We start from the raw sequence: 26,798 nt of genomic DNA, 5'->3' as shown, positions 1-26,798 counted from the left end.
CCTGTTGTACCAACATTTGTACTTGCTGAACCAACCATTGTACTTGTTGTACCAACTCTATTGCATGAAGACCCGTGGTTTTTTGGGGAAGAATCAGTACCCACACGGAGGTATGTGGATTATATTGTTGGCTCAGCATTTCTACAGCTTGTGTTCTGGCTTGGTAGCCTCGTGTTGGGCTGTGTTATGGCATTTGTATATGGATAATTTGGCATCTCCGTGGGGAGAGTAAGGCTCTCAAAGCTTGTACATGATATTATTCTCCTTGGGTAATAAAATACTCCAAGAGGGGGGGGGGGGAGTCGGCCCATTCCGGCCTCTATGCGGTGTCACACGTGCAAGCTCCATTTTCAGCATTTGTGGATGTTTTGTCCAGCTTTTATGTTCTATGCAAAGTGATGATGGATATGTGTTAAGGTTACGGCCATGTTGAAATGTTTTAATATGCATTGATGGTATCAACAAGTGTGTCAAAGGTCCTAGTACCCCGGGTACCCGCGAGTTACATGACTCTCATAATATATGGTGCACCTGTATATGAAGTGCTGCTCTGACTTGACCTCTTGTTGGCACATAGTGCATATCCTCTCCTCACAAGGTATCTGCATGGCTCTCCTTGTCTCTATCCTTAGGCGGTGCGATGACACCCGCAATTGGCCCATTGCAATCCGCGTGGCATGTGACATGTATATATCAAGATATTTGGCCCATCTGTTGCTAGCTGCTGGGAGGACTGTAGGGCTAGCCTCAGGAGTCTCCAAGGGGGCATGGCACTAATCCTGTGAATGTATGTGACTGTCTGGAAGAGTGTCTCTACTACCATGGGTGCTGCAGCAAACTTTCTCAGGATAATATCATGTGGGACCGATGGTTTGCTGCGTATCATACGGGAGAGCATCATGACCTGAGGCCTCTCTATCCTTGGCCATTTGGCCGTTGCAAGATCAGGTGCCTAGGAGGGTGCTCCATACATCAATGCTGGAGTGACCAAGGTGTCAAATAGCCATATCTTGGTCCTCAGCTCTTGGAAGGGGGCCTGGAAACACTCTCTCTCCATGAGAGCAAGAGAAGCATACCATCGTATCAATCTAGCCTCTGCAGCATGGCTCATCAAGAAGACCGGTCGTGTAAAAATGACTCCCAAGTACACATATGAACATGCAATCTCCACTGGGCTGCCCATGTAGGTGAAACTCAGTCGAGATGTGAAAAGAGGGGATGTGTTAAAGACCATAACCTTCGTTTTCCCAAGGTTTATTGTGAGATCCCGCTGGACACAAAAGTCCTATAACGTGTCAAGATGCCTCTAGAGAGCTTTTGGAAAATCTACAATAAGAACAATGTTATCAACATGAAGTAGTATGGAAACAAGGATGCTTGCTAGTGATATGCCTCCTCCCCCTCCTCTATCAATGAAGGCCGAAATCTCGTCAATGCAGAGGCCAAAGAGAGTGGGAGACAGTGGGCAGCCTTGCTTCACTCCAATGGTATTGGAGATCTCCTCTGATAATCTTCTTGGGCATCTCACCCGCCCTATGACTGACTCATATAATGCCATGATCCCCCAAATCACGTCTGATAGTACCCCCAAATCCTTGAGTCTCTGCATTGTATCAAATGCTTTGCGGAAATCCACAAAGCAACAGTAAACCCGTTGGTGTCGTGCTCTGGCCTCCTCTATGATGGCTTGGAGGGTGAAGATGTGATCCAAAATAGAGAATGACTTGGGGAAGCCTGCATGCCCTGGCCATGTCTCTCTGCTAGTGTGTTGAGCTCAAGCTCAAGTACTGACCCATAAAGAGAGAGAGAGTGAGTGGTCACACCAGATCGGGTCCCAATTACCCATTGAAGGGTGGGGGCTCTGCAAGCAAGAGCATTTTCTCGTATTTCTTTGGAGAACTTTGTACAATGATGAGAATGATGATTGAGGATTGCCCAATGCAAGGACGAGGAAGACCAAACGCAGGCTGAACCATATGTTGAACCAATAGCATTGTAGAAGACTCTATGAAGTCACTTATGCAAAATCTAGAATTGTTGAGGATATGCATGTTTGCTGGCTGAAGATGAGAGGATCTTCTATGCTGCCTTCGACTGAAGCATGGAGTGCTTGAGGCTGATTGTATGCTCCAAGAACCCAGGGAATCTCAAACACATGTTTTCTTGAACTGCTTTGCTGAATTCTGAAGGCCCGGAGCAAGGTAAACCACCACGAAGGCCTTTGTGGGGTGCTCCTATGGGTTGTCGGTCAAAGCCTAAGCTCTGATACAAGTGTTACATGTGGCGTAGCGGAAGCTTCTTAATTGTTGTTAGGTGTGCATTAATTGCTGATTATGGTGAGAGAGAGAGAGAGAGAGAGAGAGAGAGAGAGAGAGAGAGAGAAGATTTTAACATTGTATGAACAATATATATATATATATATATATATATATAGAGAGAGAGAGAGAGAGAGAGAGAGAGAGAGAGAGAGAGAGAGAGAGAGAAGATTTTAATGTCGTATGAACAATCCCAAGAGACTAAAACGATCTATCCGATGAGAAGTGAGGCTCGAACACAGGACGTGTTGAATATCACCTCCATGAACTAACCATTTCTGCCACGTTTGGGCGGTAGAAGGTTTAGAGAGAGAGAGAGAGAGAGAGAGAGAGAGAGAAAGAGAGAGAGAGAGAGAGAGAGAAGATCATCATATACACAGGACACCTGATGGGGTCCGCAATCACCCTCTCAAGACCACCTCTCCACCTGCCACCTTCTCTCTCCTCTTCCTCCTTGCCTTCTGAAGAAGAGAGTATTTGCTTTATTGCTGCAAACTGAAAATAGAGAGGGGGAAGATTTCAGCAAGGATAAGGTTGGGCAGGTTCTAGGCATGTTATGAAGCCTATAAACTAGCCCCAAACCTTACGCTTGTTGCTAGCATTATTTCCACAGGGAGTTATTGGTAAAACCAGGGTAAAATTTATTGCTATGCTCTACCATGGCTGATAGGGTATGAGAATTACTGAAGCAAACACCCAGCCACCTAATACCCTTACCTGTATATCTTCTAGGCATGTTAGGCAGCTCATAAATGGGTTGTGACCTAAGCTTGTTGCTAGCATCATTTCCACTGGAGTTAGTGGAAAAACATAGTGATACTCATTGTTATGCTCTACCATGGCGAAGAGGGAATAAGGATCACTGAAGCAACCCCGGAATACCCAAGCAGCCTTCTAATAGCCTTACCTGTACAGGTGCCCCCATTACAACCTTCAAAACTCTTGCTGTAACTAGTGGTACAGAGCATTCACATGCATGCAGAAAGGCGCACACGAGTATCATAAGGAGTTGCCGCACTTCCAAATGAAGGCACTGGACAAACCATTGGAAACTCTCTTTTCACCCTCCCCCCTCCCTCCCCCATTTTTGTATGTATTACCCCTCAATTCTCTCTTTGGCTGTACATCTATTCCCTGGGCCCTTCTAATTGTTAGTTTTTAGCTGACAACCTTCTTGAGAGAGGGAACATTACCCTAGATTCCTAGGAACATTCCCTCCCCAAGTCCAATTATAGCCAGATTTTTCTCCATACACCTAATAAAATCACTGGTTTTGCTAAGGGATTTCCACATCAATCAATATCCAGTAATTTCACATGACTGCAGTCTTATGGGTCCACGTCTGGGGAGTTTTTGATCCATCACTATTTCAAATTACTGTTATTTTCTTTCTGAAAAAAACAAATTTACTGTTATTTTTGGGGTGGTTTGGGAGCTTCTAAAGTAAACCATGACACTTGCTATATTTGTTTCTGAGTATCTCATGCTAACATGAATATGTTTTGTGTATTTTGTGATGGCCAGTCATGCATATTAATGCCCAAATCACATGGAATCTGTGTAGGCCTATTTCAAGCTTGAAGAGATGGCTGCAATCCACCAGGTGCCACTTTCAGCTATCAATTGTGTCATCCTGGGGTGCTCCAATGTATGGGATATCGACCGTGCTTATCAAACATTTGAAGCGATCAGGAGCGTTTTTGGTCTGATGCCAAATGTGCATTCATGCAATGCTCTTATAGATGGGTTTGCCAAAATGAGAAAGGTTTGCAGCTTGAATCCCTAAATCAAAAGATTTGCTTAAATGCATGTTAGTATCTGTCATTCCAACAAGCTTAAAATTGGGAATGCTGATATAAATGTCTTGAAATAATGTCATTCATTTCTTTTTTGGGGGTGTTTGTAGGTTTCGGAGACGCTGAAAGTGTACGAGTATATGATTGGATCCGGTTTACAGCCTGATCAACGGACTTACGATTTGTTGATCAAGGTTCATGTAGTCAATCGGGATACAAAATCTGCAATGGAAATAGTTGACCAAATGGTATGCAGGATTATATACACACACCCACCCACTCAAGCACAAAAATCCCTTCTGCTTGTGCTCATGTTAATGCCATTGCATACACCCACACGCCCGCGCTTACACATGCAAAAATCAATTCCACGTCCTCCTGTCACACATGTACACCATTGTGCGTGTGAATGCACTCCTGCTCGCTTACTCAAAAATTGCCTCCACATGCACTCCCGGATGTATGCAATGCTACCCAAAAAAACCCTTCCACATGGTGTTCATTTTTTTTTCCGGAAAAGAGATCCTTCTATTAGTTACCAAGAAAAACAGCCATGCACGCTAAGTACAAACTCAGCTCTGTTGAGGGAGCGATAATCAAAGTGTCGAGGAAAAAAGGGAGAAGGGGTGTTCTCCTCCCTAGTTGGGGAGGAGGTTACCTCATAAGAGGGGGGGGGGTTTGAAACCATATTGGTGGTCTATAATATCAGGTGGGCTCACCACCACTGTCAAGTGAGAAAAGGGTCGTGACGCTAAGTCTGCAAGAAGGCCTTGTGGCACTTCTGTTTGTGATCAGAGCCACCCAGAAGCTTCCCCCAATGTCCACGGGGGGTGTGAATGATATTGAGCCATATGCTGCGGATGGACTCCACTAGTGGGGTGGGGGTGCCCTTGATGGCTTCGCTAAACGGGCTTGCCAAATATGCCACGTAGCAATACTGCTACAAATTTCCCGTCTCGGGCAGGAGCCTGGAGTCCAGTGAACAGAAGAGGGAGCCGGAACTAGAGCTGTCGAGATTTGATGATGAGCAACCTGTAGTGCTAGTCTCCCACCATCCTACTCATATGCCATGGCTGCCTCAGCCTCGGGGGGCCCAAACAACTGTGTCCCAAGTAATTGTGAGGGGTGGAGCCCAGTCCGTAGTGAAGATGGAGAGAAACCTCTACCAAACTTGCTGAGCCTTCGGGCAATCCCAAAGGCAATGACGCTGGGACTCCTATAGATGGCCACACCTCAAACAGACTGTTGATCTACCTCCAGACTCTCCCTAGGTGCAAAAAAGTGCAAATACAAGTACAAATAATTGAGAGGCTATATCATACAATAGGAGGGGGGAAAATCCAAATAGGTGGCCTGTAGTGCCATCGGGGGGTACCCGCGTGTAGAGTATAGAAGGGGCCGCTGCGCCAAGTGGTGTGAAAGGCCTGGCGTTGCAAGATCGCTCGATCCGAGCCGCCCCGGATGCGGTCATACTGTCCTCGCAGGGTGTGAATCAACTCTTGCCAGATACTCCGAACAGTCTCTGCTGGTGGGTCCAGTCTCCCCTCAAAGGCCCTAAAACAACAGGCTCTCCAGGTGAACCATATGGTGAGGCTACTGAGAAGCTCCCATCGTAGATCCCTCTCCTGTGTCCAGTCGGCAGACGAGAAATCCGGTGAAGGAAAAAGGCGAGGCTGGCCCCGAATGAATCTGATGGCCTGGCTATCCTGCTCCGACTCGTATCCCAGAGCAGGCCCTGACAAAGTCGACCAAGCAGCGGCTCCCCACGTATACATGCCCTCTGGAGAGAGGGGGGCCAAAATGCGCGGAATCCTCAGTCAAATCTGCTGCGCCTGTGGACAGTCCCATAGGCAATGTCGCTGTGTCTCCAATGGGTGGCCGCATCTGACGTAGGCCGACGGAAGGCCACTGTAGACAAGCCAGGTGCCAACTGCAGAGCCCCTGTGGGCAACCAGCCACTGGAAAATCGAGATCCTGCGTGCCTGTTGGCTAGCCCAGAGCCTGGTCCAAAAATCCTCTAGGAACTCCTGTGAGAGTCCCTGTAGCCTCCAATGCTCCGATGCAGCTGGAGAGACCATCCTCCTCGCCGTCAAAATATGCCTCCCCAACCGAATAGTGTACTGGAAAAAGGTGATCTGTGTGGCCTCGGGGGACGCATAAGGATTATGCCACTCGTACTCGCCAGGGTCCCATTGGAGCCGGGCCAAGGGGCGCGCAACATATGTCCATATGCGCCAATCAGAGTCCACATCTACAGGGTCTGGATCAATATGCCACTTTCGAGAAGCGGCGGCCACTACTCGTATCCTCTGAAAGATGCACTCTGCAACCAAAGGCGACTCCGCCTCCACTCTCTGAAGTCTGCCCTCATCCTGTATCTCATAGAAGAGGCATCTACCATCCTTAGTGCAAGCTCTTACAGCAATCAGGATCTCCAATTGTGTAAAGGCTCCCATCCACCGTGGGGCCGCTGGCTCGAAAGGCGTGAACCACTCCTCAGTGAGTGCCTCCTGAATGTCATCCCTCATAATCAGCCCCCTCTGAAGTGACTCAGCCTCTCCGCCTGGATCTCCTCCGGGAGGCTGCAAAAGGCCTGCCAATCTCCAAAACTGCGTGCTGGGCTTGCCGCCAATGGTCCCCAGGCTAGACGAGGCCGAGAACCCAGCATATGACCATGCTCTGTGCGTATCGCGGGGCTCCAGATGAGCGGCTGTCTGGCCCGCTCCTCATCACAAGTGGGAGGTCTCTGAGAAAGCCCCGGTCTCAGCAGCTCCCAAGCTCGCAGGATGCTCAAGGCAAATCTGTCCTCCCATCCTCTACTGAGGCCTGTCCTCCTCATCTCTCTATGAAGATCCACCGTATCTCTGGTGCCCAAGTGCCCCCTGTTGGGGGAGCTCTAGCCTGCAGCCGCTGAAAAAGAAGCTCCTTCCAAGGCTCAGCGCCTGGAAGCAGCCCCCGAACAATAAGCTTCCCCAACAAGGCTCTACTCTGATCAGCTGGATGTATAATGCCTAAGCCCCCCTGGGCCAGCGGAAGAGTGATAACTGCCCAAGCAACCTTAGCCCGGGCCGGCTGACCATTCCGCCCAGACCAAAGAAAGTTCTTGATCAGCCTCTGTACCTGGCTGATGCAAGAGCTCGAGAAGATCCAGCAAGACGTGATGTATCACATAGTCGCTAAAAGCACCTGATTTGTCACCACCACCCTCGTAGCCAAGGATAGCCGAGCTGTACTCTAATATAAAAGCTTCTTCCGAATGCTCTGAAGAAGCGGGGCGATCTGCTGCTCAGGTGACAAATCATGTCCAATCTGGCATCCCAGATACCGCACTGCTGTGCCAAGAGGAATCCATCTAAAACCTGGGTCTGGGCTCCATGACGGAGCGGGAGCGCTACTGATCCAAAAAGCCACTGTCTTGCGCCAATTGATCAATGCTCCCGAAGCCACACCAAAAACCTGTAGCGATTGCTCTGCCCTCTGCAGATTGGCCTCCTGGCCATGTAGAAACAATCCGGTGTCATCAGCAAACTCAGAATCGAGCAGGTCCTCCCCCCGGACTGGAAGCTGAAGTCCTCTCAAACCAACCTCCTCTGTTGTCAGATACATGCTCATAGCCTCTGCAAAGAAGAGAAAAAGGAACGGGGCGAGAGGGCTTCCCTAACGGACTGATCTGGTCAACTCAAAAGTCGGCCCCCGTCCTCCTGCCATCAACACCTTGCTATGAGCTATGGAGTATAGAGCCGCCACTCCTCGAATCCAGTCTGGCTCAAAACCCAGGCAACGCATAGTGCCCTCTAGGAAGCCCCAATCGACTCTATCGTATGCCTTCTCAAAATCGAGAAGCATCACGACCAAGTCCTCACCGAGAAATCTAGCTCGGGCCGTCGCCTCCCAAAAGGTGAAAATGTTGTCAAGGATACTGCGCTCCTTGACGAATCCTATCTGGGTAGCATGAATCAACTCCCCAAGGAAGGGCTGGATCCTCAAACTCAAGGCCTTTGCTAGGACCTTGTAGACAGTATTGAGGATCGTAATAGGCCTCCAATGCCGAATATCATCTGACACTCCTTTCCCCTTGGGGATAAGAAAGATCAAGCCCTCTGAAAAGCTCTGTGTCATCACCCCAGTGTCCAAAACATACTGAAAGCCCCTGCGGAGGCCTGGCCCCAAAAGGTCCCAATAGCGCATAAAGAAGGCAGGCGTCAATCCGTCCTCCCTAGGGCAACTATGACGCGGAAGGACTCTCAAAGTCTCAACAAGCTCATCCTCTGAAAGGGGGTCACCCAAAACTGTTCGCATACGATCTGTGACCCTCCTCTGCACATGGGCCCACACAGTCTGTCTGCAAGCATCACGTGCCTCCGTGGCTGGCTCCGTTGAAAGCAGGTCTCTATAGAACTCAGTGGCAATGGCTCTAATCTCCCCGGGCTCAGTGGCTAACGATTCGTCTTGCCTCCTGAGCTGGCGTACTCCTGCTCGAGCATGGCGTGGTTCGGTGATCTCAAAAAACTCCCAGTCACTCTATCACCAAGCTGCGTCCACTGAGAGGCCTAGCGATGATAGTAGAACTCATGTCTCTGCTCCTCTGCCTCTCTAACCTCCTGGCGTGCCTGGCTCAGCTGGGACGCCACCCACTCGCATGTAGGCAGCTGCTCCTGAAGACGCTGAAGCAAAGCAAGGCTACGTCTCAAGCGCTCTCGAGTCTCTCTCAGCCGTGTCAAGGCTGTAGCGTGCAGGAAAGAGCTGAGCTCGATGAGTCCCTGGGCACACTGGCCTGTTGCATCCAGGTCAGAGCTCTGGCTATCATGCCATATCCTCTCAATGTCCTCAGAAAGACTGGGATCTGTAAGTATCCTCTCTGGGATCCTCAATTGCAAGCTGGTCTCTTGTGTCCTCTCCTCCAGTGTCAAAATAACTGGTGCATGGTCTGAAAAAGAGGTGCCAGCGAGAATGCCAACGGAGCCACCTCGCTTCCCGAACCTGTCACCCACATAGAGGCGATCAATCCGTGATAGATTAGTCCCTCCCTGCCGGCGATCGGACCGAGAAAAACTAAGACTATCCTGAGAGCGCGAGAGAGCCTCATGCTGCCATGCATCAGTGATCCGTAGTGACATACAAAATCGCTCCCAAGCTGCAAGCTCTGTGTCATGCACTATAACATGACTGCCTCCCACCCTATCGGCCGGGTCCTCAAGCATGTTGAAGTCTCCCCCAACACACCAATGTGCGGCCTTGGCAATGCATCTGTAAACAAGGGTCCAGAACTCTCCTCTGGCACTAGCATGGTTGGGCGCATAGACATTGAGCACACCAAAGTGCTCATTGTGCATCCTCAGAATAACATACTGTGCTCTACCAGGCACAATGACCGCGCGATCCACAATGGCCTGTTGCCATACATCCGCAATGACCATACATACTCCTTCCTGCCCACCAAGGAGCCAAAGCCTGCAGACCAAAATGTGTCCCATCTACCAGGCATCACCGACCCATATCTCCGAATCCTGCTCTCACTCAAATGGTGCTCCTGCATCATCAGAATATCAATACTGCCCCCAACCAGGCATCTCTGAAGCTCCTGCCTCGAGCAACCATGATACCGTACATAGTGTGCGCCGCCAAGGCCCTGTACATTCCATGAGATGATCCTCATGGATGACCTGCTGAGGTGGAGGCTGTCTCAGCCATACGGCGGGCCTTCGCAACAAGCGGCTTGGATGGAGAGTAATCCCCATCCGAGCGGCTACGAATTTGCCCACCTGGTGTGCTGCAAGAGTCTCGGACCAGGCGCCAGTGGCTGTGTCCCATAGCGACTGCCCCCCGCTCGGAGAGAGAAACCTCATGTATGCATACATAGCTAGGGTCTCGTGCTAGGTTAGCCACTATGCGAACCACCAAATGTTAAATCCCGGCGGCATCCGCACTCCCGGTATCAAAGAAATGTGCCAACTCCCAGAGTCGGCCTATCACATCTGTCATCTCCAAATCGCTCACATGGTGAGAAAACTCAACTGCCTGAGTCTTCAACACACTAAGAGCGAGATCAAGAGTCCACTCTCGGTCGCTAGTGCCGCAAAGAGGGAAGGAGACGGCCACCGCTGAATCAAGTGCCTCTTCCCCTCGGGCCGGAGGTATCACCACATGAACTCTGATGGGTACTGGCTCATAGGGGCCCTCCGCTCCAAAGAGGCATGTGAAGGAGGTAGTCGAAAGCCTCCGAGCGCTGTCTAGTGTCGAGACTACTCAGCCGACTGCGGATAGAGGATATCCGTGAAGCACGAATCGGCATGGTAGGTCTCCTCTGCGGTGCTCGAGAAAGGTCGGTGCTCAGTGCCCGCCGGACTGTAGGTGAGCGCCAGGGAACTGCCAGTGTCTCCCGAGGAGCTGAGGCGAGCGGAGGGGGAGGTGGGGGGGGGGGAGGGGGTGGAGAAGGAGCCGCTGAAAAAGCGGGAACGGGGACGGGAGGAGGCGAAGGTGGAAGCGAGGCAGAGGGGGGGGGGGTGAGGGCGAAGTGGGGGGGTGCTGGCATCTCCTGATCCTCAGCCTGCGTTGGGGTGTCCTCCTGGAGGGGAGCGAAGCTGTTCCTCACTGGAACCCAGTGATGCTGAGGCTGTGACTGCTGCTGCGTCGGTCTCTGGGCATGCTGCTGTGGCTGTCTCCCTCTACGGCGCCCCTGTCCAGGCTGCCAATTTGAGGTCTCTGTGGGCTGAGCAGGTCTCTGTGGGCTGAGCAGGTGTTCCGGTGGCTGTCTCCCTCTACGGCGCCCCTGTCCAGGCTGCCAATCTGAGGTCTCTGTGGGCTGAGTAGGTGTTCCGGAGGCTGCCTGCCGAGCCGCATCTGTGGGCGGGCCATCGGGAGTCTGCTGCTGCGGTGAAGGTCGGGGTCTCCTGCGTGAGAGGTGGCCGACCTGCCTGCATATAAAACATTGGTTCGGGAGCCCCGAAAACTCCACTCTCTGATCAATCCATCCCCCCCCTATCCTAGGTAACTGAATGACCTTTGGAAGGGAGGAGATGTCAGAAACCAAAACTCTGACCGAAGGCAGGCCAGCTGCTCTAGCCACCACTGAAGCTGTTGTGGGGCCAGTCTCAAGCACTAAGCCCACCAATGATCCGATCCTAGAAAGGAGCGGAAGGTACTCGCGGCGAAGTCCAGGGAAGCAGACTGTAACATGGAATAGGCGCTCTCCCTGCTCGGCCCGCTGCTGGGTCGAAACCATGCTGCCAATGTCTGAAGAAGGCTCGAGCGCCCCTGATGTCAAGGGGACTCATGGCTAGGACCTGGGCCACGCTCTGGGCTGTCTCAAACTCAATCTGGTAGTGTCCGCGGCCCAGTAACTGAACGTCCAGGATCTTGCCCACATCTGCAAGAAGGCGGGCCTGGAGTAGATCCCGGATCTCCCCTCTGCTGGGGCGGGTGCCAACTATACGGCAGATGGTGGAATGTGCCTGGAGGCGTTCCACCTTTGCGGCGAGGCTCGCTTCCTCTTCTGGCGAAAGAGAAAGCCTGATGGGGGTATCCTTAGGGGCGGGCGAGGGGGCTGCGGAAGAGTCCCTTTGAGGTGGGGCGGGAGGAGCCTCCATCAGAGTCTGAAGCTGAGTCGAGGGCGAAGCGATAAACGGGGGGTCCTGCAAGAGCCAAGCTGCACGAGAAAACGGAGCGGGGAGGGGAGGAGAGGGATGGGCGGAGAAAACAGAGGGGAGAGGGGGGCGAAAAAAAAAGGAAAGAAAAAAAAAGGAAAAGAAAAAAAGAAAGGGGGTGGGCGGGGGAACGAAAAGGGGGGGGGGAGCGAAAGGGCAGAGGCGGAGGAGGGGGGGGGGCAGCGGGGAACGAAAGTGGGGGCGGGGAAAGCGCGCAAGGGGGAGAGGTCGGGGGCAGGCAGGGGAGGCGGGACGCGGAGGAAGGGGGGGGGGGAGCGGGGGGCGCAAAAGAAACAGGCGGGCTGGGGGCGAGAGGAGGAGGAGGGGGGGGGTGCAAGCAGGCGGGGAGAGGCTGCGATGAGGGGGGGTGCGAGCAGGCGGCAGCTCGAGCAGGGTGAGGGTGAAGGCTTCAGTGAGCGAAAATCGTCCCTGGATCCTATTCTTGAAGAGTCTCCTCTGCGTTTTCAGATTTGCAGCCTTGGTTGCTGCGTTTTTTTGAATTGATCTTGCTGGTAGCTCTACCTTCACCTGGGCTTCATCTGTTGGACTTGAAGGTACCTTCTCTTCAGCGTTTTTCCTCATAGGAGGTGTGGACACTGGTTGGCTTGAATTTTCACTTGTTTGGCTGCGTTTTCTTCTCCAGTGGACACAGTTCACTTGCAGAGGGGGTTTCTTGTTTGGATTGTGGCTTTGGAGGCGGTTTGGTACTTGAGGAGGATTCTGAATTTCAGATTTCAGTCAGCGTTTTGCTGATTTTGGAGCATCTATACCTATGTTTTGATCCTGGCCTACATGGTTTCCCGGTTTCTACATGTTCCTTGCCTTTTGTTGGTGGTGGAGGGCTATTTTTGCTGGATAGCAGTGTTTTGGCTGCGTTTTACTTCCCACAGGGGTTTTCTACACTGAGAGGGGACCTATCTCCAGCTACTTCACTTGAGGATCAGTTTCGGGAGCTCTTTTGTATCTGTGGAGACTTTCTTCTGTGACAGGAGTTTACAGATATTGGAAGAGAGCTCTAATCTTTTCAGAGGTCCTGAGCAGAGTTTATTTTGTCAGAGCTTGTGTTCTTTGCAGTGTTTGCAGAACAAGAAGGGTGTTTTGTCCTTGCGGTGTGATCCTTTCACATGGATCATTTATTTGTTGCTTATTCTTGGGATGTGGTTCTACTTTTGGAACAGTCTTTTGCTATCAGTGATGCTTTTGAGGACTTTGTTACCACTGTAGTTTATATTCTTGCTTCTCTTCCTCATTGTGAGGAGTCTACCTCTGCCTCTCTTTGTGATGCTTCTGAGGATGCCTCTTCCCCTGCGAGTTCTGCAGGTTTGTTGTTCTGGAGGGTGGTTTTTTGGTGGGATGCTTTGGATCTGTGGTTGCTAACCGCCCCTGGGGCACAGTGGTACTTCCAGAGTTTTTGGATTTCGATCATAATCAAGTTGGGCTTATATCAATCCGATGATATCTTTTTTCAAAGGGGGATGTGGAGTCCTTTCATCTTGCGATGCCCACCTCAGTGGCGTGTACTTATGTACAGCATTGGGCAACTCATGTTATGGGATTTGAGCAGATGAATCCCATCTTTTCTACAGAGTCTTTACATCTTGCGATGCCGACCTTTTCAGAGGATGCTTTTGTACAGCATTTGGCTACTCTTGGTACAGAGTTGGAGCAGATTGACTCTATTTCTTTTGAGGGTTCCAGTGAGGAGCAATTTGCTTCTCCCAGGATTGATTATATACAGAATCTGATCTTGGTTGGTTATGAGGTCTTTCATACCTTCTCTAGGCTGGATACACGACATTCGACTTCGGGGAGTGTTCTTACACTTGGGTTTGGAATCATTGTTTGGAGTAGCACGTCGCAGCCTATATGGTTGTTTTCTTCCAGAGGAGCGGTGTACCTGGTAGCTTGTTCTATTGCTTTTATAGCTGAGTTGTTGAGGAGATTGCTTGTGGAGCTTTCTTGGTACATGTTTCTGCAGTCTTTCATCTTTGATCGAGGACGACGTCTCTGGCTTCTTGGGGTTCACTCAGCATCTGGTGCTGAGAAGGGGTGTTAGACATCATCCCCTTCTTGCTTATTTTAGCCTCTAGGGTTGACCATGTTAGTCAAAGGGGCTGGTCACTCCTCACATATTTTTTACCCATATTTATTCCCCATTTTATGGTCCTAGGTATTTTCCCAGTCATGGAGGCACTTTATCTCTAGTCGGCTGTCTTCATGTAGGCATATATATAGCCGGCATGCCTCCCTCATTACTCATTGCTTGTCTAGCTACAGTCCCTCACATATGAGGTTCTCCCCTCTTGCTCGGGACGTGCATTCCTTTTGGTGATGATATTGAGAGCAGGTTCTCACCTGTGTTTCCTCTCCATCTGTCACCAATTGGTCCACCCGTGCTTTCTCATCATGTATGTACATTGGACTGGTGGTGTCCATGGCAGTTGTATATGCCGGGGAATGATGCCACTCATGTGAAACTGTGGACTTGGCTTTTTGTTGGGACTTGTGCCTTCGTGTACATGCCCTGAAATGCTTGGTGGATTGGTGTTTCATTGGGTCTGGTACCTCGTGTACTTGCTTGGAGCATGTCTATTTTGGTATAGTCTCATGAACGGGGATTGTCCATACCAATGCTGCATTGCATAACATCTTTATGTGCTTGCTTGCAATTGAAACTGCATGTTGTTTTCATGCTTGCTTGACCAATGTGTAGTTTCAGGTAAGGGGACGGCTGTCCGCGAACCATGCGTGTGAAACTGTCTACTGACATGGTTATGTGGCATGTTACAGTTGGTAAGTATTGGTCATAAACCTAGCCTTAGGAGTTAGCACTAATTTATAAGTGAGTGTGTACACACTTCATTAAGTTTTGGGTGACCAAAACTCACTTATAAATTATGACCAGTCCGATATTCACACACACTGATGTCCCAAGGTGCCCTTGGTACAAAGGGAGTAACCAGCCATGTGTCCACTCTAGCTTGCTCCACAAAGCACCTGTGTGCCATCTACACTGGACAACTCACCACCTCACTCCTCTCTACAGATTGGCGCCTCCTCCATGAGGGCCGTTGGGCTGCATTTTCTGCACCTTCTCCTTCCCAACTCCATTTCCAAGCTTGCTAAGGTGCTTTTCAAGCTTCCAAGAGTGTTTCCGGATGCTAATCACTCTCCTACACACTCCCAATGACTGAAATTCAGCAAAACAACTCTCTTTATTGCTGTAATTTTGGGTCTTTTTATTGAAAACCCTAATTTCAACCCTCCTTTCTCGTGAATCATAGGGGAAGCTTTCCCAAGGTTCCCTTCATCTTCTTGAAGACTTTTGTCGCGTAGAAATGCGACAAATCGAAGATCTTAACACTCCAAGGACTTCCATTGCGAAGACTTCCGCTGTCATCGACTCTACTTGCTATTGGTAAGCTTTTATGCTTAAATATGGGAGCAAGTAGCAGGAGGGAGGAACTGGATTACAAGATCACATACCCTGTGTAGTGTTCTCTTGTCCTACGTGCTCTCTTGCAGATTGTTGCTACCATGTGTTGATGGAACAATAGAGAGCAGATGGTAGGAAACATGGGCACTTGAGAGGGTAGGCTACATCGATAATCACTTGTTTGCAATACTGTATTCATATGCATTGGTATGGAAATCCGGTCAGAAATGCCCATGACACTATGTACTTGATTCTCCCAAGATTAATATACTTTATTTGAGGGAGGGGTCGGCCGTTCCGGCTCATTGTGTGTCTCTTGTCAATTCAGCAATTTACTTCTTGTATTTGAGCAAGTGTCCATAAAATCTTAGTGTATTTAAGTGTATTGATTAGCATTGTGTTCAACCAAGTTACATTGGTATCAGAGCATACGGTTCTCTTTCACTTCTATCGTGAGAGACGATCACCGTGAACACTAGCTATCTCTACACTTAGAACATTATGGACAGCCATACAATGAATGTTGGATATGCTAACACAAGAGGCAGGGACAATGAAATGCATGCTTCCAATGCTTTACAGGATGAACAAACTCATGTGGTGCACAATAGGGAACATAAATATGTGGGACATTCGTCCCGTGGCAAAGAGAAGATGCAGGAAGAAGAGTCCATAGTCTTGAGGGCTGAACTTACTCATATGCAGGCTCTTCTCCATGCACAACAAGAAGAATGGAAGCGAGGATCCATTGGTACATGACTGTTTGAAGGCCAAGAAAGTTGAATCTTATATGGATCATGCAATGGCAATGATTGCTCAAGAGTTGCACATGCAACCGAGAGATGCAGCACGTGCATACTTGGCTCGTACCGAGGATGCCTATGTAGAAAAGGCAACCATCCCACATGTCTTGGAATCCCCACAGGTGCCCGAACAAGAACTTATGTCTAAGAGGATGAATCTCCATGCTATGGGAGAGGAACAATCAGTGACTTCACGCCATACAGGAATACCTTATGTAGTCCGTGAAGGATACAATGTCTATGGCAGTGGTCAAAATGTATGTCAAATGCCATTACCGGCTAAAAATGTGCATGCACAACACATGCAACATGGGTTGCAATTTTCTGTTGGTGCAGATATTCTGTGTATCTCTCATGCTACTCATGCCTTCGAGTGTGCTCGTGAGGGAGAAGCTATGGTTGAAAATGTATCAACGCATGTTGAGGGGCCAGCCATGCCTCATGCTTACAGGGCACATGTATCTATGTCTTATGCATCACCTTTTGGTCCTAAAATGATGCCAGTCACAGGGGCTGTCCCAATGGACAAACATAGGGGAAAACATGTTGAGATGCACGCACTGTATCAAAGTCTCGTGACTTCAAAGCCGGAGACAAATCTGTGAAGTTTGACACTTATCATGGGGAATATGATGCATCAAAGGCACTTGCTTTTATTGCCCAGTTTGATATTGCTTTCAGTGATGAGGATTTTACGCAAAAATTCATGATTCTGCATGTAAGCATGTTCATGAAAGGCATTGCTGCCCATTGGTGGCTCACGGAGAAGCTCTCACCGAATCCTGTTAGATCATGGGAAGAGTTCAAGGAGAGGTTCTATGCTCAATTCTTGCCTCCCAATGCATTGAATGAGATAACAATGAAGTGGGATTGGGTGAGCAAAATGAGGGGGAATCGGTAAATGCATATGTACAAAAGTTTTGGAAAGTGCTTTTGGAGGTGTCTCCATTTATGCATGTCACCGAGGCAGAAAGGAAGAGAAGGTTTCAATCGGGATTGCAACCCGTGTACAAAGCGGGACTACAAATGTATCATGGTTATACCTTACACCAACTAATCGCAGCCGCCACCGCCACTGAGTAATTGGAACTCAAATTGAGTCGATCCAATAAGGCTAAACCCTCATTTCAAGGCAAAGAGAGGGCTGTCCAAAACTTGCAAAATAATGGACAGCCACCAAAAAATGACCAAAACCAAGATAAAAATGGTCCAAAGGCTGAAAATAACACTACCGAGAAGCGTCCCTTCAAACTGAGAGACTATGGTCTCACTCCGAAGCAGAAAAAGCAATATTTGAGCGAGGAGAAATGCTTTACTTGTGGTAGCACCGAGCATATTGCAAAGGCATGCCCAAACAAGAAGAAGCGTGATAATGCAAATGCATCAAAGCCTAATGTCCATATGGTTCCGGATGTGCAGGGCAATACTTCACATGATAGCAAAGACAGGGTTGTATGTAAAGCTTGGGGACAGCTCAAGGATCAGCCCGCGTTGTTCATGTTTGATGATTTTGCATTTGAAAATTTCATATCCACACAGATGGCAGCTGCTTTGGGTATTGAAGTGGAGGACATGTCACCAATTGGTCCACTCGTGCTTTCTCATCATGTATGTACATTGGACTGGTGTCCATGGCAATTGTATATGCCGGGGATTGATGCCACTCCTATGATACTGTGGACTTGGCTTTTTGTTGGGACTTGTGCCTCCATGTACATGCCCGGAAATGCTTGGTGGATTGGTGTTCCATTGGGTCCGGTAACTCGTGTACTTGCCTGGAGCACGTCTATTTTGGTATAGTCTCATGAACGGGGATTGTCCATACCAATGCTACATTGCATAGCATCTTTATGTGCTTGCTTGCAATTGAAATTGCATGCTGTTTTCATGCTTGCTTGACCAATGTGTAGTTCCGGGTAAGGGGACGTCCGCCCGTGAATCGTGCTTGTGAAACTGTCTGCTGACATGGTTATGTGGCATGTGACAGGTGGTAAGTATTGGTCATAAACCTAGCCTTAGGAGTTAGCACTAATTTATGAGTGAGTGTGTACACACTTCATTAAGTTTTGGGTGACCAAAACTCACTTATAAATTATGACCAGCCCGGTGTTTACACACACTGATGTCTTGAGGTGGACATACCCCAATGTCCATCGCCAAGACCTTATCCCCTTTGTACAAAGGAAGTAACTAGCCATGTGTCTGCTCTAGCTTGCTCCACAAAGCACCTGCTTGCCACCTACACTAGACAACTCACCACCTCACTCCTCTCTCTAGAGATTGGCGCCTCCTTCATGAGGGCTGTTGGGCTGCGTTTTCTGCACTTTCTCCTTCCCAACTCCATTTCCAAGCTTGCTAAGGTGTTTTTCAAGTTTCCAAGAGTGTTTCTGGATGCTAATCACTCTCCTACACACTTCCAATGACTGAAATTCAGTAAAATAACTCTCTTTATTGCTGTAATTTTTGGTCTTTTTATTGAAAACCCTAATTTCAACCCTCCTTTCTCAAGTTGAATCATAGGGGAAGCTTTTCCAAGGTTCCCTTCATCCTCTTGAAGACTTTTGTCGCGAAGAAATGCGACAAATGAACTTCCATCGCGAAGACTTCTGCTGTCATCGACTCTACTTGCTATTGGTAAGCTTTTATGCTTAAATATGGGAGCAACTAGTAGGAGGGAGGAACCGGATTAGAAGATCACATACCCTGTGTAGTGTTCTCTTGTCCTACGTGCTCTCTTGCAGATTGTTGCTACCATGTGTTGGTGGAACAATAGAGAGCAGATGGTAGGGAATATGGGCACTTGAGAGGGTAGTGTGGATTGCAAGTCTACATCGACAACCACTTGTTTGCAATACTGTATTCATATACATTGGTATGGAAATCTGGTCAGAAATGCCCATGATACTATGTACTTGATTCTCCCAAGATTAATATACTTTATTTGAGGGATGGGTCGGCCGTTCTGGCTCATTGTGTGTCTCTTGTCAATTCAGTAATTTACTTCTTGTATTTGAGCAAGTGTCCATAAAATCTTAGTGTATTTAAGTGTATTGATTAGCATTGTGTTCAACCAAGTTACACCATCTCTCTCTCTCTCACACTCTCTCTCCTGTGTTTCCACTTTCCCTTTTTCCGCTGCACATTCTGTCAATAATATCACGTACAAGCTTTGAGGGCGTTACTCTCCCCACGAGAGATGCCGGATTATCCATATACAAATGCCATAACACAGCCCAATACGAGGCAATGAAGCCGGAACACAGGCTGTAGCAATGCTGAGCCAACAATATAATCAATACACTCTCGTGTGGGTATTGATTCTTCCCCAAAAACCATGGGGCTTCATGCAATAGAGCTGGTACAACAGGTTCAGCTCTCCATTCAGCCGGTACAACAAGTACAATGATTGGTACAATAGGGACAATGGTTGGTATAATAGGTACTATGGTTGGTATAGCAAGTACAGTGGCTGGTACAGTAGGTACAACAAGTACAAGAGTTGGTACAAGTACAATGGCTAGAAATCATAATAAAATGATTACATACTCTTGCCTTCAGTATTTCTTCGCGATGGAAGTCTCCAAAACAGTCCCCAACAGCCGGTATTCTTCCATGGACAGTCTTCAAGAGAGAGAGAAAGAGAGTAGCCATCATTAGGGCAGCTTGTAGCGGTGGTATAGGCTAGTGTGCAGCAAGAGAGCCTCCTCCAAATAAAGAGAGGACTCCAATTTTTAGATTTGGGCCTCCCATGAGCTAAAATGGCAAGAGAAGGCTATAATGGCAAGTGGAGAGCCACACCATAGCTGAAGTGACGAGTGTTAGGCCACTTGTCTCACTTTGATCCACTTTCTTGCCACATGTCCCAATCTAAGAGATGGGTTCTCCCATAATCTTTACCTCTAAAAATATCCCAACTAGTAGACATTCTGTCATTGGCACTTTGCCAACTCTTGGTATCTGCTCAATTCTAGATGTAATAACATGAACAGAATTTTCATCGGAGTTGGGCCAAAAATAACAATTCTCCTAAATTTTAGGAGTGTGCTCCTTTGTATTCCAAGATAATCTCCCATTTCCAAAGCTTGTACTTTCCAAATATTTAGACGTCCTGGAGTCCACCATACCTCTTTCATACTGGGAAATGTCTTGGTTGGTGACATCCTTCCCAGCTTCTTAAAAGTTGTCCGCAACTTTAAGCTTGAAGCCATATATCCAAGATATAATCATGTCCCATCAAGTGGGTGAGACGAGACAGTCTCAAAAACCGAATATAATTGAAAGAATCCATGTCCCAAAGAAATGGGTGAGACTAAATAAGTCTCCATAATATCAATATCAAAATCATGTCCCAAAATAAATGGGTGAGACAAAAAGAGTACAGATATCATAATCATGTCCTAAAATAAATGGGCAAGAATTTCATGGAAGATATGCTAGACACAGGCACAAGAGCCAATTGGGTCTCAATCACCAATATCAATGAGAGAATCATATGTCAATGAAAATCACTAACCAAGTGCTAAGACACTTAAATAAGCCATGCACAAGAAACTAGTGCCTTGCACAGAAACATGTGCTATGCACACAAACTGGTGCCATTCTAGATCACAAACCATGGTGATAGAAAAGCTGGTTCTCCGTAGTTAATATCATAGGTATACCTTGGTTCTCATAATCCAGTAACAAACAAGCTCAAGGCACACAAACATGTGTCAATCCACATGACCCTTGGCGTACACATAAGTCTCTTGCCAACCAGGTATCATGTCCACTTTACCACTTGCACTCTGTGTTGTACTCTGACCACACACCTTGGATGAGAGGTGGTCTCAAGTAACAAGATAAAACAATCACTCGTAGGAATAGATAGCCTGGTGTTCCATAAGCATTTCTACTACACATAGTTTATAGGCATTTTGGCCACCAATAGTTTGTAGGCATTTCAGGCACCAACTCACACTACCCTCTCAAGTGCCCATGTTCACTTCCATTTGCTCTCTATTGTTCCACCCATACATGGTAGAAACCATCTTCAAGAGAGCACGTAGGACAAGAGAACACTACACAGGGTATGTTGTGCTTTGGTAGAAACAATCTTCAAGAGAGCACGTAGGACAAGAGAACACTAGATAGGGTATGTTGTGCTTGACACTACCCTTTGAAGTGCCCATGTTCCCTTCCATTTGCTCTCTTTTGTTCCACCCACACATGGTAGAAACAATCTTCAAGAGAGCACGTAGAACAAGAGAACACTACACAGGGTATGTGAACCATGAGTTCCATAAGTCCAATGCATCCCAAATAAAGGGAGCCATAAACGATGTTTCCCTGAAACCATCTCAAGGCAAACAACACCACCTTTCTCTTTGCATGGCTATACAAGGGTTAATGAACATCAAAAACACTTCATAGTAAATAGCAAAAGCACCAACTTTGCAAACTCAAAGTATACTTAGCTTTTCTTTGCTAGGTTGGTCATGAATACAAAAGAAATATCTCGTCACCAAATTCATAAATCCTTAGACTGAGCTGTCTATTGCTCATGCTCTTGCTTCATATGCTATGAAGTGGTTCACCATGCTTAATAGCAATGATGGTAAGTGTGGGTCACACTTGAGATCTTTTCTCTTTCTCATTGATAGAAGGAAGTCTCTGCTTCCAAGGAAGCCAATGCTCTGATACCAATGAAACTCGTGGTGCCCGGGGGAGTAGGGCCCTTGATACACTTGTTGATACCATCAATGCATATTAAAACAATTAAACATGGCCACAACCTTAACACACATCCATCATCACTTTGCGTAAAACATAAAAGCTGGATAAAACATCCAGAAATGCTAAAAATGGAGCTTGCACATGTGACACCGCACAGAGGCCGGAATGCCCTCCCTTGGAGTATTTTAAAGGAGAATAATATCATGTACAAGCTTCGAGGGCCTTACTCTCCCCATGGAAGATGCCGGATTATCCATATACAAATGCCATAACACAGCCCAACACGAGGCAACCAAGCCGGAACACAGGTTGTAGAAATGCCGAGCCAACAATATAATCCATTTACTTCCGTGTGGGTATTGATTCTTTCCCAAAAACAATGGATCTTCATGCAATAGAGCTGGTACAACAGGTTCAGCTCTCCATTCAGTCGGTACAAGTACAGTGACTGGTACAATAGGTAGAATGGTTGGTACAATAGGAACAGTGGTTGGTACAGTAAGTATAATGGTTGGTACAGTAGGTACAACAAGTACAAGGGCTGGTACAACAAGTACAATGACTAGAAATCATAATAAAATGATTAAATACCCTTGCCTTCGCGATGGAAGTGTCCAAAACAGTCCCCAACAATCGGTATTCTTCCATGGACAGCCTTCAAGAGAGAGAGAAAGAGAGTAGCCATCATTAGGGCAGCCTGTAATGGTCGTAGAGGCTAGTGTGCATCAAGAGGGCCTCCTCCAAATGAAGAGAGATGACTCCAATTTATAGATTCGGGCCTCCCATGAGCTAAAATGGCAAGAGAAGGCTATAATGACAAGTGGAGAGCCACACAATAGCTTAAATGACAATTGTGAGGAGGCTTGTCTCACTTTGATCCACTTTCTGACAAGTGTGAGACCACTTGTCTCACTTTGATCCACTTTCTTGCCACATGTCCCAATCTAAGAGATGGATTCTCCCATAATCTTTACCTCTAAAAATATCCCAACTTGTAGACATTCTGTCATTGGCACTTTGCCAACTCTTGGTATCTGCACAATTCTAGATGTAATGACACGAACATAATTTCTGAAAGAATGGGTACTATGTTGTAATACCCACTCAGAAATGCTGCAAGAACTGTACAACACTGTATATGGACAGCAAGCATAAAGGAGAAAAGAAGATCACTGTTGAATATCACTAGAAAAGGTAGTACATCACGTGGAGCAGCATGAGGGAGGTCGCGTAAATAGTGCCTATCAGTGCAGAAGTTGAAAAGAGATAATCTGAGGGAAAAGGGAACCAATCCTTTTATACTACCTTAGTATGTTGGTCGGCCAGCTGTAGCAGGCCGACAACATGGCTGTAGCAAAAAAATGCTATAAAATGCCTAAAAAATACCAGAAAAGGTAGCACATCACGTGGAGTAGCATGAGGGAGGTCCCGTAGATGCTGCCTATCACTGCACAAGCTGAAAAGAGATAATCTGAGGGAAAAGGAAGCCAATCTTTTTATACTACCTCAGTATGCTGGTTGGGCAGCTGTAGCAGGCCGACAGCATGGCTATAGCAAAAAAATGCTATAAAATGCCTAAAAAATACAAAAAAATGGTAGAAAAAATGCTGAATAATCTCTGCTAAGATATGCCAATGCAGGGCTTCATATGGAGCCAGATACAAGCATGAATGTGCATGGGAAAGTCCATCTGGGGATGAAATAATTTCCAACACCTCCTCTTCAACGCCAAACGGGTGGACCAGGTTTGGTACACTGCAAAGAATCCTCCAAAGAGTCTGAAGGAACAACCTCCTCATAAAAGGCACAAAGCTCGCGAAGATATGGTACATCTGAATACCAAGAAGGTCTTCGGAAGAAGCCACGAGAAGATATCGAAGACGAAACAATAGGATCAATCTGGAGAGAGAAGCCCTCAGGAGATGGAACCATAGATGGCTCCGAAAAATGTGGTACCTCCTCTGCATCTACAACAAGTATCGGGACTGAAGTAGAATCCTCCTCTGAAGAAGAAGGAAATGAAACAACCACTGGAACAAACTGATCATCAGTGATAGCTGAATTTGCCAGGTTCGAAGTAGGAACAGGCTCCAAGATAGTGGAAGATGCCTCCTCTGAAACATAAGAAGAAGAAGCAACTGCCGGGAGAGAAGTCGCCAAAGTAGGAAGCTCCAGAATATGTGAGGATATCTCAACAAAATCATCCACCTGCTCTGTAGAAGAACCACTATCCTCCTTTGAAAGAGAGGAGAGAAAATCTGCAATAATACCATCAGCATGGAACAGCACAAGAGAAGGAAGATACTCATCCAAAGGGATGAGAGGGAAAGAGAAGAGAATCCCCAAGAGGGGAGAATGGTGATCTCCAGAAGCCATCACCTCCAAGAGCCCAAGCCTCCTTTAGAAAGACTAGAAGAGAGGGTGGGTGAGAGGGAACCAGAAAGAGAAGAGAATAGAATGACTCTCTAGTGGTAAAGGTTGTAAAGCGGCTCTGTAGAAAGAAATTGCAGTACTTGAGGAAGTTCCGAGTGAAAACGCAGCTCCACATGAAAACGTAGGTTACTGATGAAGAAAACGCAGCAAGTGAACAGCTCCTATATGCTGTAAACAGTCAACAGCAGCATGGGAAAAGAAACGCAGGTCCTTGTAGATGTTTCCCGCTTTGATACCATGAAAGAATGGGTACTATGCTGTAATGTACAACACTCTATATGGACAGCAAGCATAAGGGAGAAAAGAAGATCACTGCTGAATATCACCAGAAAAGGTAGTACATCACGTGGAGCAGCATGAGGGAGGTCCCGTAGATGCTGCCTATCACTGCAGAAGCTGAAAAGAGAGACAATTTGAGGGAAAAGGGAGCCAGCCCTTTTATACTACCTCAGTATGCTGGTCGGCCAGCTGTAGCAAGCCGACAGCATGGCTGTAACAAAAAAATGCTATAAAATGCCTAAAAAATACCAAAAAAATGGTAGAAAAAATGCTGAATAATCTCTGCTAAGATATGCCAATGCAAGGCTTCATATGGAGCTAGATACAAGCATGAATGTGCATGGGAAAGTCCATCTGGGGATGAAATAATTTCCAACAATTTGCATTGGAGTCGGGCCAAAAATAGCAACTCTCCTAAATTTTAGGAGTGTGGTCCTTTGTATTCTAGGATAATCCCCCATTCCCAAAGCTTGTACTTTCCGAATATTTGACGTCCTGGAGTCCACCTGACCTCTTTCATACTGGTAAGCCCACTCATCAACGTAGAAACCGTCCAATTTGGAGAGGTTGGGGCATGTACCTCTATTGTCTGATCTTGAGAAGCCCAGACTTCTTGGGCTACGCTTGAACTCTGGTAAGTGCCATGGATCCTGTCCTTGTTGAGCCAAAATCAGCTCCTCCCAAGCTGAGTACTCCTCCGTGCTTGAAATGATGTTAGTGCCTCCTCAGAGTTTGTCCTCCGCCGCCTCTAGCATGTTAAAATCTCGACCAAAAATGGGCGTGTGGGAGAGACCGATGAACCGTGTCCCAGAAAGTGGCTCTGCTTGCTGCGGTGTTCGGAGCGTAGAGGTTAAGGAAACCCACTCTGTCCTCCCCAATCCTCATGATCACCACCTCGCTCTCCCTATGACTATGGTGCTTGAATCAATCACTGCTGGTAGGAGCTCCCACTAATGGAGGTGCATACCCTGTCCAAGGGGAGGCTGAAGTGGGTAGGGCTCGGGCGAAGGTGAAGAGGAACAAGAGGGGGCCACACTGAATGACGGAGAAGGGGGAGCTGGCGGGCGAAACCAAGGGCAGCAGGGACAGAAGAGGAGCAGGTGGAAAGGCGGGGAAGAGGCGAAGGGTGGCTGGTAAAGGCGGGCAGGATGGGCGGACCAATGGGCTGGAAGGAGGGCAGGCCGGGGGGGGTCAACAAATTGGCTACAGGGGGAGCTTCAGCTTGCATTCTTTGCCTTGGTGGTATTTTCCCACTGGTGCTCATATTACACAACTACACTTTGGCAAATACACAAACGTGCCCCCCACATGTATGCATGCCTAAAATTCCCTTCCTCATGCGCAGTGTGTTCATGTTACTTGAGTACCTTCCACAGACAACCCCAACACGACCACACACGCTTGCATGTGTAAAAATCCCTTTCACACTATCGCTCATGCTACACAAGTACACTGTTGCCCTTTTCAATACACATGAAGAGGTTTCTATGCATCACTTGACTGCTTATAAGCTTCTTTTTATCCTCCAAGTTCTTTTCTGATCTATTGTCAGTTCTTTTCAGTGTGATGCTGGATTCTCGGTGAGCAAAGATGTAGCTTCAAAGTTACGGAGGAGGTTCATAAGAGAGTGTGATGATGAAGGGGCCCGCCGCATTTTAAACTTCAAAACAAAGTTCAATTATGCGGATGGGTTTTCAGGTGATGCACGAAAGGCACTTCTTTTCCCGTTCGCTACGGAGATCACCAGGCGCCTTTAGTTCTGCTGTAGGAGAGGCTTGCTCTGGCTGGCCTTGTGAATGGTTACTTTTCAGGCAATCAAGTCTTCAGATATTGCAGTTTTAATTTGTGAATACTTTGCTTGAAGAGGAGGTTCTGTAAAGTTTCACTTCCAAAAGCCTTTCAGACGATGCTTGTGTGACATGCATGCTCTTCGTAAAAATTAGTCAAGAATTGAGTATGCTTTACTGCTTAGAAGGAGACGGTGTCATTGCTTTGCTTGACATGCCGCTTTCTAGCTAGGGATTGGATTGTCCATCACAGTTGGTGTGCTTTTCAACCTCCAAATCATGGCAAATGATGTGTTTAATTGTCTCTCTGATGTGGATATAGGGATTCTTGCTTTTGAGCACGTTATCACTAGCCTGCAGCTGATGTGGTGTACGGGTATAAGCAAGCATGGGTTCACATTACTAAATGGCTATGGGCCAAGGTGCAAGTGAAGTTTGATTCTTTTTTCTTTAGGTGTGGAGTAGCGCAGCCTCCAATTGACACGTTGACTTAGGTTTGGGAAGAATCCCTACTTATTACTGGGAGAAGATTGAGGTGTTCATTGGGCAGTTCTGAAAAGCAGACAATGGCTGGGAATGAGAAGAAGAGCA

At 47.6% G+C, this 26,798-nt stretch overlaps 1 protein-coding gene across 1 annotated transcript in view; it reads left to right on the top strand.

Annotated features, from left to right (window-relative positions):
* The window catches only part of LOC147610274 (pentatricopeptide repeat-containing protein At1g26460, mitochondrial-like), a 53,846-nt gene extending 27,335 nt beyond the window's left edge, over positions 1–26,511 (top strand). The window contains exons 4-6 of the mRNA XM_086786260.1: positions 3,880–4,080; positions 4,222–4,359; positions 25,983–26,511. Coding sequence (XP_086642386.1) covers positions 3,880–4,080; positions 4,222–4,359; positions 25,983–26,177 — 534 coding nt within the window. The 3' untranslated portion in view covers positions 26,178–26,511. The remainder of the gene's footprint in view (positions 1–3,879; positions 4,081–4,221; positions 4,360–25,982) is intronic.
* Positions 26,512–26,798: the final 287 nt, after the last annotated feature.

Source organism: Cibotium barometz, chromosome 49 (assembly GCF_041138505.1).
Source record: "Cibotium barometz isolate CiBa-2024 chromosome 49, ASM4113850v1, whole genome shotgun sequence".
NCBI lineage: Eukaryota > Viridiplantae > Streptophyta > Polypodiopsida > Cyatheales > Cibotiaceae > Cibotium > Cibotium barometz.
This window is presented reverse-complemented; position numbering and strand designations above follow the sequence as displayed.